General features: G+C 36.1%; 1 protein-coding gene across 4 annotated transcripts in view; it reads right to left on the reverse strand.

Moving 5' to 3' along the window:
* ASPM (assembly factor for spindle microtubules) overlaps positions 1-21,778 on the reverse strand; it is a 69,107-nt gene that overhangs the window by 16,338 nt on the left and 30,991 nt on the right. For 2 of the 4 annotated variants that reach the window (XM_041743933.1, XM_041743773.1), the window contains exons 17-18: positions 16,012-16,206; positions 4,201-6,576 (exon numbers count right to left, since the gene is read on the reverse strand). In XM_041743933.1, the coding sequence (XP_041599867.1) occupies positions 4,201-6,576; positions 16,012-16,206 (2,571 nt within the window). Of the gene's footprint in view, positions 1-1,821; positions 6,577-16,011; positions 16,207-21,778 lie in introns of all 4 variants that reach the window. The other 2 variants (XM_041743686.1, XM_041743853.1) reach the window with 2 other exon arrangements.

The raw sequence follows: 21,778 nt of genomic DNA on the forward strand, positions 1-21,778 counted from the left end.
GCAGGCTCCATGCACCGGGAGCCCGACGTGGGATTCGATCCCGGGTCTCCAGGATCGCGCCCCGGGGCGAAAGCAGGCGCCAAACCGCTGCACCACCCAGGGATCCCGATACCTATGGTTTGGATGCTTGTTTATACTCTATATAATGCAAATACTACCTCTTCCATCCCATTGTCACTACATCTTACTAAACTATCTTTCACCTGACCTAATGCCAAGAGCCTCCTGGGTGGTCTCCCTATTTCCCTTTCGGTTCCTCTTCCACATTCCTGCCACAGTAGTTTTTTAAAAATAAAAATATGATTCTGGTTTTCTCCATTTAAAATTCTTCTAGAACTTCTTTTAATCTAGTGGAAGAGACTAAACTTGTGTCTATATCTCACAAAGCTCTTTGAAATCTCACTCCCTCTACTGTCAACCTGGTCTCACATTACTTTTTACACTATACCACACACACACACACACACACACACTCTCTCTCTCTCTCTCTCTCTCTCTCTCTCTCTCATTTTTAAATTCTGTGTTATCTCCTACAGGGGGATACACTGGATACATTTTATTGGGCTATTTTGAATTCATCCTTTGGCTTAACAGCTCAACCTAAATGCTGCTCGTCCTGGGAAGCCTTTTCTGACCGAGAGAAACTTAGGTTTCTCTTCTTTATGTTCCCAGCAACATAAACTTCTCATTTTGTTTTATAATTGTGCGTCCCTGCTCACGTCAGTGCTTTAAGGACAGCAACTAAGTATTTCTTACTGTCTATGCCAATCACCCACGATAGCATTTAGCACATTGCCAGCACTGGACATTTGCTCAATGGAAACAGCATATCTAAGTTTAACAGCAAACCAACAAGTACCAACATATCACACCAAGGTTCAAAGCCTAGCGTATGAACAGGTGGGAAATAAATTGCTGAAGTACCTAGATTCCATTCCTGGATCTGCCTCTCTCTGGCAACATTAGAAGTTATTTAACTTTTCTCAGTCCTTCACATTTCAGGAGACATAATATTCTATAATTCTCACCCACTGATACATGTATGTGTGCGAGAAGTGTGGATATAATATTTTTATGTGTTATATAGAGTATATATATCTTTTATGTAGAATAATAACATAATGAAAAAATTATATAAAAATGCTTTGGAAACCAAAACTACTAAACACTCTGAATAAAGTACATATCTATATAGCTTAAGTGGCTTCATTAACACATGGGTAGAGGAATACAATTATATCATTTGGCCTAAATTTTGCCAAATCTCACTTCACCTTAGCTTAAATTTCTCACTTAAAAAATAATTTTACAGGATCCCTGGGTGGCGCAGTGGTTTGGCGCCTGCCTTTAGCCCAGGGCGCAATCCTGGAGACCCGAGATCGAAACCCACATCGGGCTCCCGGTGCATGGAGCCTGCTTCTCCCTCTGCCTCTGCCTCTGTCTCTGCCTCTCTCTCTCTCTCTCTCTCTGTGTGTGTGTGACTATCATAAATAAAAATTAAAAAAATAAACTAAAAAAAAACTTAAAAAAATAATTTTACTCAGTAGAGAACTCCCATGTATCAAACTATGTGCTCAAAATTAATATCTATTGAAATGCATCAAGCAAAGAGTGACCATGTTCAGAAGATCCCAAGTTCTGTGCTGAATTACTATTGTGCCCCTTTCCCACTCTCAAACAAATGTTCCATTTTGGAAGATCATTGAAATGGTCATGTAAATGAAGTACTACTCTTTATGACCTGCGTAAGTTAATTTTACAGATTCTAACAAATACCGACTGCAGAAAGAATGCAAGCTTTACACTTAAATAGAGAAGTACCTGGATTTTTATGGTACTATCTTTAATTTTCTGAAACCTCCGTTTCTGTATAAATCCTCTCGTTCTAGCTTGAATCACGATAATGCTGCTCCTAATTTGTAAATATACTTGTCTTTGATGTTTTGTAGACAAAAAGGCTCGGTGGTGATTTTGTAAGATGACTGCTGCCTTCCTGTACAATAAAAACTGCCTTCTTGTTTGCCACGTCCTGAAGTACTGCTGGAGGGTCACCGCAGCTCTTTTCTGCTGGACAAACCTTCTCCGACACACGGCCATCTGAAGGAAGTACTGGATGCGCAGGGCAGCACACTTCTGTGTTTCCAATTTCCTTGTGACCATCTCGCAGAAAGCTCTTTGAGTCGCTACTAGAGCCTCTCTCTGGGGGTACTCGGCCTCCTGTGAACAAGTGACCAGGGAAGCTCCACGCCACTTCTGAGTCCTAAGTGCTGAGCCGTGAACAGCTGCACACTGAGCTTCGGTTCTGCAAGAGCAGAAGGCAGACTGCTTAGCACTGGCTACCATGTTCACCTCCGAGAGGGTTTTCAGTCTCTCTCTAACCTTCATGCCCCTAAAAGCAGCCTGAATAATTCGCACAGACTTCTGAACTGCCAAAAAATTTTCCCTTTCCACTTTTACTCGGATATAGGACCTAAAATAATTCTGTATTACAGCAACGGCGGTTTTCTTTGCTTGATAATCGAGTTTGGCTCTGTGCATTCGGTAGAATGACTGAATTCGTGTGGCAGCCAGGTGCCTATGCTGCATGTCCTCTTGCAACTTACAACTTCTATATGAAGACTGTCTACACACGACTGCCTGGGTGCGCACTGCAGTTAGTGCCCTGTATCGTCTTTGGACAAAAATTACATTTGCTCTCAAGTGGAGATAATGCTTCCTTACTTTGGAGGCTTTAAAATGCTTCTGAATAATAGTGGCGGCCTGATGCTGTTCCTGAATCGGTTTCCTTAGGATCATGTCCTGGAAATCTGCTTCAGTACAGGCTGCTGCTGCATTCCTGAGTGCACTGTGTTGAAGAGCTTTCTTTTTATTTGCTCTATATTTTTCTTGTATTACTTTTGTAGCCCACTGGATCTTTTGGTAAAAAAGATACTGCCTATACATTCTGTATGTGCTTTGTATTATGATAGCAGCTCTGTGTTTTTCCCTTAAAAGCTGTCTTGCTTTCATTCCCTTATATGCAGCCTGAATGATCAAAGCAGAACGTCTCTGTTGAACAGAATTTTCTCTTTGCAATTTTGCAGCCCTGTATGTTCGGTAATGTTGCTGAATTAAAATGGAGGCATGTTTCCAGGTCTGAAATGTAACATATGTTCTGTGCATTCTGTAAGTGGCCTGGATGAGAACCGCAGCCCTGTGCATCTCCTGCAGCTTCTTCTTTGCCACCAGCCTTCGGTAAGATGACTGGATTGTAATGACCGCTTTTTTTAATTTCAAGAATTGGTGCAAGTGATGCCTGGCACAAATGGTGGCCCGGTATTTTCTCTGAACAAAAACAGTAGCTCTTTTGAGGGAAATGAACCTTTTCCTCACCACTAAAGATCTAAACGTGCTTTGAATAAGGGTCGCAGAGGAATGCATGTTTTTCAAATGTCCTCTGGCTTTCATCCCCCTAAACGCAGCCTGAAGGATCAGAGCAGAATGTCTTTGTCGGAGATAACACTGCCTCTGTAGTTTTGCAGCCCTGCTTGCTCGGAAGTGCTGCTGGATCACAACTGAGGCATGTTTCAAGGCCTGGTACTTCACATTTGCTCTGTGCATTCTGAAAGCTGCCTGGATGGCAGTGGCAGCCCTGTGCACCTCTTGCATCTTTTTCCTTACCATCCATCCTCTGTATGATGACTGGATTTTAATGACCGCCTTTTGTACCCGCACGAAGCGTTGGAAGTAATGCTTTGCACTGACAGTTGCACGGTACTTTCTCTGAACCCAAACAGCAGTTTTCCTGAGATGCAGGAATCTTCTTCTCATTCTGAGAGTTCTAAATCTCCTTTGAATAAGAGTTGCGGCTAAATGCATACTTTTTAAATGTCTTCTAGCTTTCATCCCCCTAAAACCAGCCTGAATACGTATGACAGAATGCCTTAATTTGTTATACCTTTGAAGCTGTGTGTTTCTTTCCTTTACTGCCCGGTACCTTTGCTGTATTGTTCTTGTTACCTTCTTTAACTTAGTAAAATAGGCTTGCTGTCTGTGTCTTCTATAGTAGGACTGGATAAGCGTGGCTGCGCTCTGCATCTTTCTGAGGGTCTGTCTAACTCTTGTTCCTCTAAAACTTGCCTGAAGAATAGTAATAGCTTTCATAATCGTCAAGTACTTTGCACGCTGAATCTTACCTTCACAATATGCTCTATATCTTACCTGAATTATGACAGCTGCTGTTCTCATTTTATGGTATCTCATTTTTGCTTGATGCATTTTAAACATGGCTTGAATAACAGTGGCTGCCATGTGCAGGTGTTGGTTATGCCTTCTTACTCTAATACCTCTATAAATAGCTTGAATTTTAACTGCTGTTTTCTTTAAATTAAGGTATTCCTTACGTTGGTGGTTTGCAATTTTAATACCTCGATACCATCTCTGAATTACGATAGCCGAAGCCCTGCAGTTTGCATAGTTTTTTTTGGTTTTGTAAGCTCTATATGTGGACTGTATAGTTACTGCTGCTCTGTTGCACTCCTTTATTTTTTTTCTTACTTTCATACTTCGATAAGCTGACTGTAAAACAACGGCAGCCGCTTTGGTTTTCAAGTACAACTGACGCTGTTTCCTTCCAATACTGTAAGCCCTGTAATACATTTGGATCAGACGAGCGGCTTTTTTCATCATTTTCCACTTCTTTTGTTGCACATACATTCTATAGTTTGACTGTATGATGACAGCACATTTGTGTTGCTTCTGAATCTGCCTTCTCACTCTCTTTCCCTTCCAAGTAGATTGAAGCCTCAGTGCTGCCTCACGGAGTTCAATGTATTCCATACGTTGCCTCTTTCCTGCAGTCCATGCTCTCAGATGTTGCTGGATGACTAATGCTGCTGTTTTTAATAATTTGAACTGTTTCTGGGCTTTGGCCATTCTAAAAGCAGACTGAATCCTCACTGCAGCTTGACGTTCCCTTCCGATCTGCTTTCGAACTTTCCAGCCACGATAAGCACACTGGAGAGAAATCACAGCTGCCTTGGTCTTTAAAAATTGTGTTCTTATACCACGAACAGTCCTGCATGTCCTGTACCATCTCTGAATCTTGACAGTAGACTGAAGCACATATTGATATTTCTTCCTTTCCCTATAGCCTCTAAAAGCAGTTTGAATTTTAAGAGCAGCTATAGATTGTTGTTTGATTAGCTGGCGTACTTTATAACCTCTGTAAGCTGCCTGCAAACAAGTAACTGCTCTTTTGACTTGCAAGAAGTTCTTCCTTTGATTGACCTGTGCTTTGTACGCACGATAGTAATTCTGAATGACAAGAGTTGCTTTATAAATTTCCAGGTAGTACTGCCGCTTCTTTCTCATCCTGAAATAAGACTGTAGTGAAATAGCAGCTTGTCTTTGCAACCGTATCTGCTTTCGAACCAGGTGACCTCTAACAAAAGCTTGCAATTTGATACAGGATTCCCGCATCTGCACATATTCGTGTCTCTTTAGTGCAGCCAGTTTTGCCCACCGGTACCACCGCTGGATAATTAGCGCGGCTGCTCTCCAGTGTAAATATCGTTTCCGAGTTTGTCTCATCTTGACAATTGACTGTAACTTTACTGTAGCATTTTTTAGTCTCAGAAATCTTTTTCTGGAAATGTAAGCTCTGTAACATGATTGAATCTTTATAATGGATGTGAGGATGTGAATAAACTTTTTCCTGGCTTGCATCCCTCTATATGCAGACTGTAGAACAAGGACAGCAGAACGTGTTTTCTGGTAAGATGCTAGAACCTTCTTCGCTGAAACATAAGCTCGAAAATGAATCTGAATTACAAGGGCAGCTTTCTTTATCTTCCTATATTTCTGTAATTGTTGATGTTTTCTTACTTGTGCCTGCAATTTGGTAGTAATTTTCTTAAGGTTTAGAAATCGAAATCTGTCTTGTCTCATCCTCCAGTAGGACTGAAGAACACAAGCAGCTCTGCTTTGTCTGTATAAATTGCGAGCTTTCATCCTCCTGAAAGCAGTCTGCAGTAGAATGGCTGCAGCCCGTTTCTGCAAATAGTTGGTGCGCTCCATCTTTCCTTTCAGATACGCTTTGTAGTACTTTTGAATGGTCAGTATAGCTTCTTTTTTTCTTTTATATAACTTTTGAGCTTGAAGGCACCGGAATCTTGTCTGAATGATAACAACACAAGATCTAATCTGAACATATTTCCGTAATTCTTTGTGCATTCTATACCATGATTGTATGACAATAGCAGATTTTTCTTCTTTAGCTCGTTTCCTGACATGCCATTCTCTAAAAGCTCTTTGCAATACTATCGTAGCTTTTATTTGTAATTGCATTTTGCGTCGCTTCCATCTTCTGAACATAGATTGGATTATGAGACACGATGACTTTAGCATCTTATATCTCTGTTGATCATGCTTGCTTCTTAAAGAAGCCCGCCAATGTCTCTGAATTGTAACTGTGGCCCAAAGATATCGTTTGTAAGAAGTAACAGCAATTATCATTCTTATCCTAGATTGCAGGATAATTGAATAGTATTTCAACTTCAGAAACTGTTTTCTGGTGGAGTATCTTCTCCAATACCTCTGCAAAAGGCAAGAAAGGACACAAAATAAGACAGATGGAACCTTCTATACTTAATACCTCTGCAAATATTCATTTTGCTAACATTCTGTTTAAAAATAAACACATTAAATTAAAAAACATCGCATTTGGGTAATATTTGTCTCTTTTGTTTGTAGTTTAGTTTCTATGTTGATACAGCTGTAGCCAATTTAGAAATCCTTGTCTCAAGCCTAGTGGTATTTATATTGCATTTGTATTCCAGGGAAAAATATGAAGCAAGTTTATATTCTATTAGAATAACATATAAGAAAACAGTCCAAATAAAGCTATAGTAATATTCTGTTGTCTATTGATTCTAAGTATAAATTTCCTATGAATATATCTTTGGATTTTTGTATTTCCCCCTTAATATCAAGGCTTCTAAGCTATCTTGTAATGATTGGAAACTGTTTATGTGGGGGATCCTATACAGGTCCAATAATATAAACACAGGAATCTGAGAAGCAAGCTCTGAGTCATTTTTTTCATTAAGAATTAGTGAATGGTAATTCCTAATTAGACACACAAAGTAGAATTCTGAAGATTTGAGAAGTGATAAATAGTTAACTCTTGAATAGCCAAGGTTGCTTTCTTCCCATACCACTCACATTCCCTAACTCCTTTGTTAGGGGCAAAGGTCGGGAGAGAATTCCCTATCACAGCTTACTTTCCCTTACATATAAGTAAAACAGTATAGGGGCTAGGTACTTCTGTCTCCTATAGCACTATACCCATTGTCATGCAACGGTGCCTCGAGCAAGCACACCTATCCAGGGTGAAGAGAGTTAGGAACCCTCTAAGTTTTTCCTAACAGATATTGCCTATTCCTTACTACGTGTCCCTTGTGGTTTTGTTCCTACTCTTCAGGCTGATGAGAAATAAGGAGAAATAAGGCACATTACTATGAAGAGATGTGTAAGTAACCAGAACATTTGTCCAACTACATTTCAGTGTATTAAAGCAAAATTGAAAACTTTGAAAACTGTAAGATTGAAGCACCTGGGTGGCTCAGTGCTTGAGCATCTGCCTGTGGCTCAGTGCTTGAGCATCTGCCTATGGCTCAGGTTGTGATCCCAGGGTCCTGGGATTGAATCCTGAATCAGGTTCCTGGAAGCCTGCTTCTCTCTCTGCCTCTCTGTGTCTCTCATGAATAAACAAATAAAATCTCCTTTTTTTAAAAAAAGAAAGAACTTTAAGCTTGATGCAAATGTAAATTTTATTAAGCTGCCTTAAAAAAGTAGGGAAAAGTAAAGCAAATAATTGTTCAGAGATGTAGTTGCCATTCTTTTTCTTTCTTCCTCCCTAGGTGTTCATTTGTGAAACCTTCAAACTCATACATTAAAGGTTCAATATGGATAGCTCATTTTGCATTTTGATAATCATTTATTCTGAATACTGCTACCAGTTTCTGTTACTGAAATGTTAATCAGTGTTGATATGGATCATGAAAGATAAGTTCATTGTCTCTCCTTGCAGTAGAGATTTATTTTAGCAGCACTGCTGTCTTTAAATAGCTTTTACTAAAGAGCATTATGTATAATTTTCTTATTTAATTCTCACAAAACACAATAAGTTAGCATTCTTTTCTCATGTAAAGAAAACAAAACTTATGATGTAAAACTTTTTGTAAAGTCATCAAGCAAGTACCAAGAGTTGGTATGGGGCCTAGATTTTAAACCAAATAAAGTGCTACTTTATTTGTATTTATTATTTTTACTCTACCAAAGATACCTGTGGCAGATTGCTTTCATCACTCCAATTCTTCATTTCTCCCTATCTCCATAACTTTTGCCATATTTTGTATTTTCTCTTACTAAAGATACAGAGTCTCTGCTTGCTCTTGGCTATGGGTAGTCACAGAAAGAACACAGCACACCAGTGTAATCAAAGGTTTACCACCTTTCTGGCCAGAGAACCAAACAGGGCAGCCCTAAAAACACCTGGAGAGTCCCAGGAGGATTGGAGAGAAGGGATAGCTCAGGAAAGCAATCCCTTTTGTTATGAATTCTTAGGTTTACCACTAAGCTGAGTACACATGGGTCTGACAACAGATTAGCCTTTGAGTACTGAATTAAGAAACACATCACTGCCTAGATCCCAAACTGGCCATTTGCTGATACACACATGTGATTGATACGAATATCACTGTAAATGCTTTAAAAAAGAAATGATGTTGAAGCCAAACCCATAGAAAGCTGATAAGAACTTGTGGCCTGAGCCCAACAAAGCAGATTACTTCATGAAACTAAAATACCAACATTCACATAGTATTTAAACAAACAAAAAATCTCTCATAGCGTTTAAAATATTCAGTATATAATTAAAAAATACTTGGCATAAAAAAATACAGGTACAATTTCAACCTGTGTAGGAAAAGACACTCAACCGATGCCAATAGACACTGGAATTACTCAACAAAGACTTTAAAACAGCAGATGTAAAAATGTTCCAAATATTGAAACTAATGGAAGGATAGAAAGTATCAGTAAAAACATCAAAGACACATACGTATAAGAACCAAATGGAAATATTAGAACTGAAAAACACAATTATCAAAATTAAAAGAAAAAAACCAAACCAAATCTCATTGGAATGGCTCAATAGCAGATGATAAACAAAAGAATCAATATACTTTAAGATCAATACAAATTATCTAGGCTGAAAAAGAAAAATGATTCAAAAGGCAATATCTCAACAAACCAAGAATAGAGAGGAACTTTCACAATATGATAAAGAACATCTAGTCAAACATCTACAACTAATGACAAACTCATCAGTGAGAAACTAGATGCTCTTCCATTAAGATCTGGAACGATACAAAGATGTATCCTCACCACTCCTATTCAATGAAGTCCCAGCTAATGTAATAAGAAAAGGATATAAAAGGTATACAAGAGACAAAAATAATAAACCTTTCTTTGTCCACAGGTGACACAATCATCTATGCAGATAATCCAAAGAGATGACAAAAAAAAAAAAAAACCCTCCTGGAACTAATAAACAATCACAGTAAATTTGTAGGATATAGCACCATTAACATTAGTAGCAAAAAAGAGAAATACTTCAAAATAAATCTAAATATACAAAGGACCTGTAGGAGGAACACTATAAAACTGTAATGGAAGAAATCAAAGAAGATCTAAATAAATGGAGAGATGTATCATGTTCATGGGTAGAAGACTCAGTGCTGTCAATTCTTCCTAAATCCATAAATTCAATGCAATCTCAATCAAAATCTCACCTAATTACCCTGTGGATATCAGCAAACTGATTCTAAGGTTTATTTGGAGAGGCAGGAGACCCAGAACAGCAAACATTAAAGAGGAAGAAAGCTGGAAGACTAACATCATCCAACTTCAAAATTTACTCTAAGACGATAGTAATTGAGACAGTGTGGTATTGGCAAACTAACAAATAAATCACTAGAATGGAACTGGGAGCCCAGAAATATACCCATAAAACATAGTCAATTGATCTTTGGCAAAGGGATAACAACTGAGTAGACAAAGGATAATTTGTTTGTTTTCAAAAAATTATTCTGGAATAAGCAGCAACCATATGAAAAAGAATGAATCTAAACACTGACTCTTACCTTTCATAAAAATTAACTAAAATCAATCACAGATCTAAATATAAAATGTAAAATCATAAAATATATAGGAAGTAACAACAGAACATCTAAGTGACTTTGGCAATGGCTTTTTAGATATAACGCCAAAAGTATAATCCAAGAAAGAAAAAAGTTGATGTCAGGCATCATTAAAATTAAAAAATTATGCTCTGTGGGGATACCTGGGGTGTGACTCAGCAGTTGAGAGCCTGACTTTGGCCTAGGACGTGATCCTGGAGTCCAAGGATCGAGTCCCACATCGGGCTCCTTGCAAGGAGCCTACTTCTCTCTTTGCCTATGTGTCTGCCTGTCTCTCTGTGTCTCATGAATAAATAAATAAAATCTTTAATAAAGAAATTCTTCTCTGTGAAAAACTGTTAATAGAACAAAAAGATAAGCCATACACTAGGAGAAAATATTGGCCAAATACATATCTGATAAAGGGTATGAATCCAAATATACAAAAACCCTTAAAACTCAATAATAAAAAATGGACAATACGAATTTTAAAAATGAACAAAAGATCCAAACATATCACCAAAGAAGACATACAGATGGCAAATAAGCATATGAAAAGATGCTCAACATCATACAGCATTTTAGGGAATTGCAAACTGAAACAATGTGATGCCAATATATATATATTAGAACGGCTAAAATCGAAAATACTGAACACCAAATGCTGGCCAGGACGTGGAGCAACAGGAACTCTCATTCACTGCTGGTGGGAGTGCAAAATGGTACAGATGCTTTGGAAGACAGTTTGACAGTTTCTCACAAACCTAGTTCTTTTGTTTTTTGTTTTTATAAACCTAGTTTTATCACATGATCAGGCAATCCCACTGTAAGATACACACCCAAAGAAGCTGCAAACCAATGTCCACAGAAAAACCTGTACACAGATGTTTATAACATCTTTATTCATAATTGTCCCAAATCAGAAGCGACCAAGATATCCTTTGATAGGTCAATAGATAAAAAAAAGTCCTGAGGTACATCCTATAATGGAATGTTATTCAGCAATAAAAACATGTAAGTTATCAAACCAAAAAAAAGACATAAAATCAACTTAAATGCATATTGCTGAGAGAGAGAAACCAATCTGAAAAGAGCATATATACTGATGGAATTGAACTACAGGACATTCTCGGAAAAAACAAAACTACAGAGACGATAAAAAAATCATGAGTTGCTCGGAATTGTGAAGAGGAGTAAGGGATGAATGAATAGGTGGAGTCTAGAGGATTTTCAGGATAGGATTTTGATCAAACACACATAACAACACCACATAAAAAGTGAAGCCTAAGGTAAACTATGGACTTTAGTTAATAATAATGTATCCTTGTTGGTTTATAAATTGTAAAAAAATGTAATACAAAAAAATAAAGCACAGCAATAGAAATGATAAATGCCTGCATTAACAGCATAGATTATTCTCATGTGTTTAAAATACTTATTATGATCGAAAGCAAAAATTATAACACTCCTTGATGTGATTTTAATTGTATGTAGATTCAGTGACAAGACAACTAAACATAAAAGTGGGCAACAGGACACAAAGGGACTTATATAGTGGTAAGTTTTCTATATTCAACTTAAAGTAATAAAATATTAATTCTAAGTGGATTAAAAGTTACATACACTGGAACTCCTAGAGCAATCACACACAACAACAAAAAAACAGGTACAAAGGGATATAGTCAGAAAGAAAACAGACTAAAGTGTGACACTATCAAATGTTCAAAGAACTGAAAAGCCAAGAAAGTAGAAAGGGAAAAACGAAAGAATGGAAACATTCAGAAACAGTAAAATAATAGAGCTAAATTCACATATATCAATAAATTCTTGAAATATAAATAGTCTAAACCACTGATCAAAGGACAGAGATTTTCAAAACATAAAAACTAAATACTGTCTAGACTTCACGTCATATATAATCATATAAGTAATTAACAAGCAAAAGGAAAAAAAATATATACCCTGCAGCTGATAGTCCAGTGAAAGTCGGGGTGGTTATACTAACAGCAAGCAAGGTAGACTTCGGAGTAAAGAAAACTACAAGGGATAAAAAACAACATTACATAATAATAAAAGACCCAACTCATCAATTTCAAGGGTACATGTGCCTAACAACAGAGCTTCAACATATATGATGATAAAACAAAGAACTGAAAGGAGAAAGACATATCCTATTACAGTTGGGAGATCTGAACATTGTTTATTCTTTTACTCAGAGGGCAAAGAGAAAATTAGTCAAGATATAAAAGACCTAAACATCATCAACCAAATAGATCTAACATTTACAGAACAGTCTACACATTAACAACAGAATGTACATTCTTTTTAAGTACACAGAGCATTTACCAACATTGGGATGAAGAAACTTCCTAGAAAAGGCCTATAGATTAGGAAAAAATAATTGCAAATCACTGGCAAAGAATATGGAAAGGATATGGAAAGAACTTTAAATCTCAGTAAGATAAGCAATTCAATTACAACAATAAGCAAAAGATTTCAACAGACACTTCACAAAGAAGATAATCCTGAAGCCAATTAAGCACTTGAAAACATATACATCATCAGTGATTAGGGAAATGCAAAATAAAACCAATATTAGATACCACTACACATATAACAGAATGGCTAAAAAACACTGACATCACAACATTGGAAGATGTAGAGCAATGAGAACTCTTATGCACTAGAGTGGGAATGAAAATGGTATAGCCACTCTAGAAACCAGTTTGCCAGTATCTTTTTTTTTTTTTTTTAAGATTTTATTTATCCATTGGTGATAGACATAGGAGAGAGAGGCAGAGACGCAGGCAGAGGGAGAAGCAGGCTCCACGCAGGGAGCCCAACACGGGACTCGATCCCGGGACTCCAGGATCACGCCCCGGGCCAAAGGCAGGCGCTAAACCGCTGAGCCACCCAGGGATCCCCAGTTTGCCAGTATCTTATAAAGTTAAACACATACTTAACCAAATGACCCAGCAATCCTGATCATAAATATTTAAAGAAATGAAATGACTCAAAACTGGAAACAACACAGATATCTCCCAAGCAGTTAATGTCTCATCAAATTAACCTCCACACTACTCCACACTACTCAGCAATAAAAGCAAACTACTGATATATGTAACTTAGCAGAGCTTCAAAGGTATTATGCTGAGTGAAAAAAAGTGAGTCCCAAAAGGTTACATACTCTGTGGCTCCATGTACGTGACATTCTCAAAAAGGCAAAACTATGGTAACAGAAAATGGAGTTATGGTCTCCTGGGGCTGAGTGGGGCAGGAGGAATGACCACAAAGAAATAGCATGCAGAAGTTTTCTGGGTGAAGGAACTGTTCTATAACCTGACTGAGGTAGTGATTACATAAATATGTACATGTATTTAGTTTATGGAGCTGCACACCAAAAAAGAGTCTATTTTACTGAGTGCTAATTTAAAACTTAAAAATCTAATTATGTTCATTTAAAATTTTTTAAAATCTAAAAAAATAAATAAAATTTTTTAAAATCTAAATTAAAAAAATATATTATATACATAAAAACAAAAATACTTGTGACCTCTTGCATCAAATCATAAAACCATATTAGGAGATACTTAAACAAGACCTAAATAAATAGGTACCAGATACCATGTTCAGTATTTAAAGATACCAATTCTAACTAAACTGACCTATTAAATTTCAAATTCCAACACTTTTATACTTCAGATTCAAAATGTTATGCAAATGTAGAAGAATTAAAATAGTTAAAAACTTCTTTAAAAAGCAAAAGGAGGACTTATCTACTAGATATCTGGATTTCATGTAAAGCTAAAGTACAAGACCCAAAGATGAAACAAAAAGAACAGTGATACAGAAAAAAATTCTAGAAACAGAAGCATAGACATAAGAAAATTTGATGTATGCTAAAGGTGCACAGCAATGAGTCAAGGACGATTTCAGTCAATTTACTGAAAGGTGCACAGCAATGAGTCAAGGACTGATTCAGTCAATTTACTGAAACAACTGGATATCCAACTATTAAAAAAAAAAAAAAAAGGTCCCTAACACAAATCAGGAGGGATTTAAGTGTGAAAGACATTACATTAAAGCTTTTAAAATATAATGTAGAAGAATATCTTCAAGGCCTTGGGTTAAGAAAAAAGTCCTTAGATGGTACACAAAAATACCACGAGCCATAATACAATTTTCATTTCATAAAACAGTAAATCACAGTCTGAGATGAAGATATTTGTAACACTCATATCCAACAAAGGGCTAAAATCCAGAATGTTCAACATCTCTTGCAAATCTACATGAAGGCAAACAATTGAAATGGAAAAAAAAAAAAAAAAAAAGACTAACACTTAGCAAGAGATTTCCAATTTAAAAACATGTCCAATATCAAGAAAATGCAAATTAAAACTACTCCAAGATACTACCTCACAACCATCAGAATAGTTAAAATTAAAAAGACAATTTCCAAGTATTTAACTGAACATGGAGTTACATGAATGCTCATAAACAGCATGGTGTGTGCTATCACTATTTTACAATTTTTTTGGCAATATATACTAAAACTGAAATATACACACTCAAAAACAAACAATTGTACTCATAGGTATATATCAGAGTGTACATTTTACACCAAAAGGCATATTCATAGAAGTGATCATTGCTTATAATAGATCAAAACTGGGAAGCCAAATGTTCATCAACAATAGAAAAGATAAGTATATTACAGAATATTATAGAATGAAAGTTAGACCACAGTTACACTCAACACTAATACATCTCACAAATTTAATAATGTAGAATAGAATAAAAGAATTCACATTGTTTGAACCTATCTATGTAAAATTCAAAAAACAGACAAGACAAAATTATACTGTTTAAAGATGTACAGAAAAAAAGGCATATATTAGAGTAATGGTTATGGATGAGGGTGAAGGAGTTAATGGATTGAGAAATGTCTGCTGAGAAGATGATAATATTCTATTTCTTGACGTAATTTCTTGGTGGTTACATGGGTATTAACTTGGTGAAAAATTATCAGGCTCTACATTTGTGTTCTGTGCAATTTTCTATGTGTAATATTTTATATTAAAAGAGGTTCAAAAAAGATAATTTATTAAATCAGAATCCTTCACTTACTGATAGTAGTAGTCCGACACAAAAATTTTCAATTAATAAAATAGATAAAATTATGGGGTGAAGTTTCAATGACATTTACATATGGTAAATTTAAATAGTACACCTCTCTGATGTTATTAAAATGGAATCTAATATCAAAAACAGATAGAAGGAATATGTCTACTATGCAAAGTAAGATAACGTTAAAATTTTTTTGCTAAGTAGAAAACTAACATAGGCATTCTGGGTAGATTATAGGTAATATTTTGTTACATGCAACTAAGTGGGCTACAGAGGAAAATGTTCACATTTATCCCAAATAAGTTTCCAGGGCATATAGTAAAGATTAAACAAAGAACTTGGTTAGAGTTTGTGGATATACAAAGTAAAATGGTATAGTATGTCAGCATGTACCATGGAGCAGAAGATTACAAACCTCTAATATAAAATAAAGACAGAAGAGGTAAAGAATTAGACTTCAGAGCAAAGGAAGCATTTCAATTTGTTTGAGTCTTATGCTGAACATAGTAAGAGTTTTGGAGGTAGTTGGAAGGTATTAAGTATTTGTTCAAGTACCAAAAAAAATTGAAAGTCTAATATATAATTGAAAACTTCATATTTTACTTTCTTCCTTAAAAATGACATTAAAACTTTTAAAATTCAATATACCAGGATACGATACCTGAATAACTGATGCTGATTCATTTTGAACTTTTTCCAGTTTTTCCTTTTTTAACATTAATAATTTTCTTTGTGCTAAGAATCTTCGCCAATATTTCTGAATGGCCAGTGCTGCACTGATCTCCTTTTTTAATCGCCGTTTTGTTAAGAAATTGATTATAGCTGATTGAATAATTCTTGCAGCTTTGTCTTGCTCCTTAAAGAAAAAAAAAAAGCAAATATAAAACAAGGCTTAGTTACTTAAGTTTGTAAGAAAGTCATCTATTAAATATTAATCAAGTTGATCCTGAAAAGAAAACAATCCTGAGACTTAAGATATGCTCATCTTTGGAGTATAGATACTTCTAGGAATGTTAAAAGGTCTGCTGGTGGACATGCATACATATTTATATGATTAAAGAAAAATTTCTAGGAAATATAATCCTAAAATAAAAGATCACAGACATGTTTGATATATCACAGGTCCTTAATAATCAATATAAAGGCAATTTAAATATGGTATGTTTCTTAGATTATGGCCCAGAGAATTCATGCCTGATTTTGAAAAAAGGGGTGGACCATACAGAGAAATAAAAAAGAAAAAAGGAGACCCTAAAATAAACAAAATGCCTTACAATATAAGGTAGCATTACTTTGTTACAATTTGAACAAAGGAATGAACAAAAAGGGAGAAGCAGTAAAATATTTCCTCTTAGCATAGAATACATTATGGTTTTAAGGCATAGACACTCAAGACAACAGAATATTGGGTTATGAGAAGTGGCATGGAAAAAAAAAAAAAAAAAAAGAAGTGGCATGGAAAAAAAAAAAAAAAAAAAGAAGTGGCATGGAGACTGCTGACCGAAGAGGAGCTACCTGCCCTGGGAAAACTATAGGCTAGTATTCTACCCATCTCCATGTCTGTCACTTCTAATAATGAATTACTAGGAAAAACAACATAGGTTAAATACTTACTAGGCATCAGGCACCATTATAAACACTTTATGAATAATTCATCTAAATCTTACACAACCATAAGAACAGATGAACAGGTACCACTTTTATGACTATGGGGAAACTGAGAGAAGTCAAGTAGACTGTCAGTTCACTGGTAGGGTAGGCAGTATTTGAACTGGGCAATCACTTTGTCATACTCTCCAAGGTAGGATTTATAATTTTAGTTATCTGAACTGGACACTAGAATATAAGTTATTCCTTCTGGTGGAAAGAACAATTTTAAAGCATGTTTGATACCCTTTATGTAGCTATCTGGGACAGCTCACCATCAAGGATGGGTTCTACACAGACATTAGCTATCGATGCTAATTATTAGTTAGTTCTAATCAGTTGTTGTTATCTGTGAATGAAAACTGCACACTGGGGATCCCTGGGTGGCGCGGCAGTTTGGCACCGGCCTTTGGCCCAGGGCGCGATCCTGGAGACCCCGGATCGAATCCCACATCAGGTTCCCGGTGCATGGAGCCTGCCTTCTCCCTCTGCCTGTGTCTCTGCCTCTCTCTCTCTCTCTCTCTGTGACTATCATAAAATAAAAAAAATAAAAAAAAAAAAGAAAATTGCACAGTATGGGAACATATTCAACTATGGAAGGGATCACACAGCCACTCTACGGAAAAATGTAGTTAAGAGATTGAAACAAATAATACAAAATGGTGAGTCATATATTAGACCACTTCTAAGTGAAAAAAGACTAGACAATTCTAAAACTGGGCTGAGAAATTATGTCCAAGTTGATTAAGCCATCGAACATCACTGTCAGTGCCCCTATGAAGCATTATGGCCTTTAAGGCTACAGATATCAAAATTAAAACCACTCCCTCTATCCACAATTTCAAAACATATTTCAAAGGTACAATAATCAGTGTGGTACTAGCATAAAGACCGGCATACAGACCAATGGCATAGAATAGAGAGCCCAGAAATACCTCTCATTTTGTGGATAGAAGATCGTTGACAAGGGTGCCAAGAGCTTTCAATGAGAAGAGTCTCTATATAATAAAAGATGCTAGAAAAAGTAGATATCCACATACAAGATAAAGAAGTTAGGCCCTTTTCTTATACCATATACATAAATTCCAAATGGATTAAAGTCCTAAATGTCAGACCCAAAACTATAAAACTACTTATAGAAAATAGAGAAAAACTTCATATTTAGCAATGATTTATCGGATAACACCAAAAGCACAAGCAACGAAAGAAAGCAAACAGACAAGTGGGATAACAACATTTTTAAAAAATGTGTTCAGCAAAGGACAGAATCAACAGAGCGAAAACTTAATCTATAGAATGAGAAACAAAATTTGTAAATCATATATCTAATAAGGGACTCCTATCTAGAATTTATAAAGAACTCCTATAATTCAACAACAAAACAATCAAATAAAAAAAAAAAAAAAACAAAAACAAAAACAATCAAATAGCCTGATCTAAAAATGGACAAAGGAATAGCTATTTCTCCAAAGATGACATACAAATGACACACAAATGAAAAGATTTTCAACAATGCTAATTGTCAGAGAAATGCAAATCAAAACCACAATGAGGTATCTCATTAAGGTTAAGGAGTATTGGCAGGAAGACCTTGTGCATCACTGGTGAGACTGTAAAATGCAATGCATAGTGACCAATATGGAAAATAGTATGGCAGTTTATTAAAAAATTTTCAAAATGAAACTACCATAGATCCAGTAATCCCACTTCTGGATATATATTCAAAAGAACTTAAAGCAAGGTCTCAAAGAGGTACACACATAATCATGGCAGCATTATTCACATGAACCCATGGGTGGGAATAACCAAAAGATGAATGGATAAACTAAATGTGATCTATGCATACAACAGAATATTATACAGCCTTAAAAATGAAGGAAATTCTTCCACATGCTACATGGATGCACCTTGAGGATGTAAGCTAACTGAAATAATTCAGTCATAAAAGGACAAATATTGCATTATTTCACTTATATGAGGTATCTAAAATAGTAAAATTTATAGAAATAGAAAGTACAATGGTGGTTACCAGGGCTAGGGGGAGGAGGAAGTGGAGAGTTATTTAAGGAGCATAATTTTAGTTTTGCAAGTTAAAAAATTTCTGAAGATTTGAGAAGCTTGGGTGGCTCAATGGTTGAGAGTCTGCCTTTGGCTCAGGGCATGATCCCAGGATCCAGGAACAAGTCCTGCATCGGACTCCCTGAGAGGAGCCTGCTTCTCCCTTTGCCTATGTCTCTGCTTCTCTCTGTGTCTCTAATAAATAAATAAATCTTAAAAAAAAAAAAAAAAAAAAAAAAAAAAAAAGCATTTCCTATTAGGTTAAAAAAAAAAAAAAGTCAAAAATTGCATTTGAGTAAAAATTTCTAGGGGCAAGGGGCATTCTTATAGTAGGCTAAGGTAAGTTAACACTTAGACCATCTCAATCTTAAGTAAACTAAAATGGAACAATTTTATGTGACATTAAAGAAGCTACAGATGGAAAGTAGATAAATCCAAAGAGGCAAACATATTACAAAAACTAGTAACTGTTTGAAAACTTAGATAAACTGATGATAAAAGTTCCAATGCTGACAGTCACGTTTTTTTCTCTAAATTAGACTGCACGTCAACATTTTTAATGCTATGTCGTTAAGCCAATGTGTCACAAGCTTGTTTTATTTTACCTTGTATATGGGCCTCATACAGGGATTTACTTTGCTTTACAGTTTATGCCTACTCTTTGACAGGGAGAACTAAAAGGTAGAATGTGTTGGAATACCCTTGGATAATCTTGCTTCATTTGTTAGGTAATTGGGCCATTAGACAATTTTCACTTGTCACTACAAGAACTTGAGCCAGTCTATTCTCCATGGATAGTTTATATGAATTATAACAATAACAAGAAAGTAAAATATAACACCTGAAAAATTAGCTGTCTGAAGGTAATATTTATATATTTATTAGCTTATAATATTTCTATGAGAATATATAGGGAACCTATTGCTTAATGTCCCAGATAGCAAATGAAAAGACATCATTGGATGTTAGTTTAATTGTATAAGAGAGGGAGCATGGTCCTCTGGAGAAAAGAGAAAAGCAGTGGTCTTTAAGAAACAAGGAAACTGCTACTACCTAGACCAAATAAATAAATCTGGAAAAGAGATCTCACCAGCAAAGAGCTAAGAAATCTTTACAGTTTACATCTTATTAAGGCTATCCTGAGCAGAAAAGAAAGATATTTCATTCACCCTCCCCACCCCCCATTCTGATAAATATCCATTTCATGGGATTTATTTATTTTAAAAGGTTTTCTAGTTTTTTTTGGCTCCCCGTGGGGAGCCTGATGGGAAACTTGATTCTGGATCCCGGGATCACACCCTGAGCCAAAGGCAGATGCTCAGGTGCTGAGCCACCCAGGCATCCCTGTTTCATGGGACTTTTAAATCTCTGATCTAATTTCATATAAACAGAATTAGTGAAGTAATCTGAAGACCAACCAAGAAAGAGTCTTTGCTGAAAACTCTCCTAAAGCAATTTTCCTACAAAGTTATCCTCTAAGGGATATGTGGGCAAGGAGGTAGATTCTGACAAGGGGCAAAAAGAAGGCACAAAGAATGTCTGGTAGCAGAAAAAAACATATAAGCCCACTGCCTATTTCCCAAAAGTTACTACCAAGAGTTTGAGTATGGTAAGAGCAAATTATTTCAATTAGTGTTATTTCTGAGTTTGATAAACTATAACAAAATACATAGTATGTTCAAGAGTTGTCAAAATGTAGCTATTTTATAGTTATTAAGAACTCTATTATAAATGCATCGTAACTCAAAATTGAGGAGCAATATCAGATGGAAAGTATTTCTGAAATATCTAATAAATGTATCAAGTATGGCTGTTTGATTTTTTTTCCAAATAAGTGAATAGGATCATTAGTGGGAAGAGTAGAGAGAAAAAAAAAGATTAAAATAGTTTGTTCAACTTGAGCAAGGAGACCATTTTAGAGATGGTTAAAAATTATATTTTTCTCAGAATTAAAAAGAAATGCTTACATTAATGCAAAATTTTGTACTATAGGGGTCACAAAGGGAAATAATACAAACATACCTCTCTCCCTGTGCCCAGGTCACAAACATTTTTTTTTTTTTTTTAAGATTTTATTTATTTATTCATGAGAGAGAGAGAGAGAGAGAGAGAGAGAGGCAGAGACACAGGCAGAGGGAGAAGCAGGCTCCATGTAGGGAGCCTGACGTGGGACTTGATCCCAGGACTCCAGGATCACACCCTGGGCGGAAGGCAGGCACTAAAACTGCTGAGCTACCCAGGGATCCCCCCCCCTTTTTTTTTTTTTAAAGATTTTATTTATTTATTCGTGAGAGAGAGAGAGAGAGAGAGAGAGAGAGAGTCACAAACATTTTGAGAAATAAAACAACAGAAACCAAACTACCACTTTTAAACTAATAAAGGATACAAAGGAAAAGCTTTGAGACAAAAAGAGCTGGCTAACTGAACTACAAATCAGATACTGACACCCAGACCCAAGGGGCACTCCAGCACCAAGATCAAGGCTCCCAGAACACAGCATAAAAAGTTCATGGAAAACTCCTGGTCCCAGAGATGAGTTAGATTCCAAGAAGAAAAAAGCTAAGTCAGGTATCCTCAGTTTACTTTCACAAATTCATAAAGGGGTAAGTCATTTTACCTCCCCTAGAGCAAACCAGGGGACAGTGGTTGGAAAACTGACATATCCAGTGAAGGAAACATCAAGAGTCAGGAGAAACGCCCATCCCCAACTCAAAATACACGCA

The sequence above is a fragment of the Vulpes lagopus genome, chromosome 1, assembly GCF_018345385.1.
Source record: "Vulpes lagopus strain Blue_001 chromosome 1, ASM1834538v1, whole genome shotgun sequence".
NCBI lineage: Eukaryota > Metazoa > Chordata > Mammalia > Carnivora > Canidae > Vulpes > Vulpes lagopus.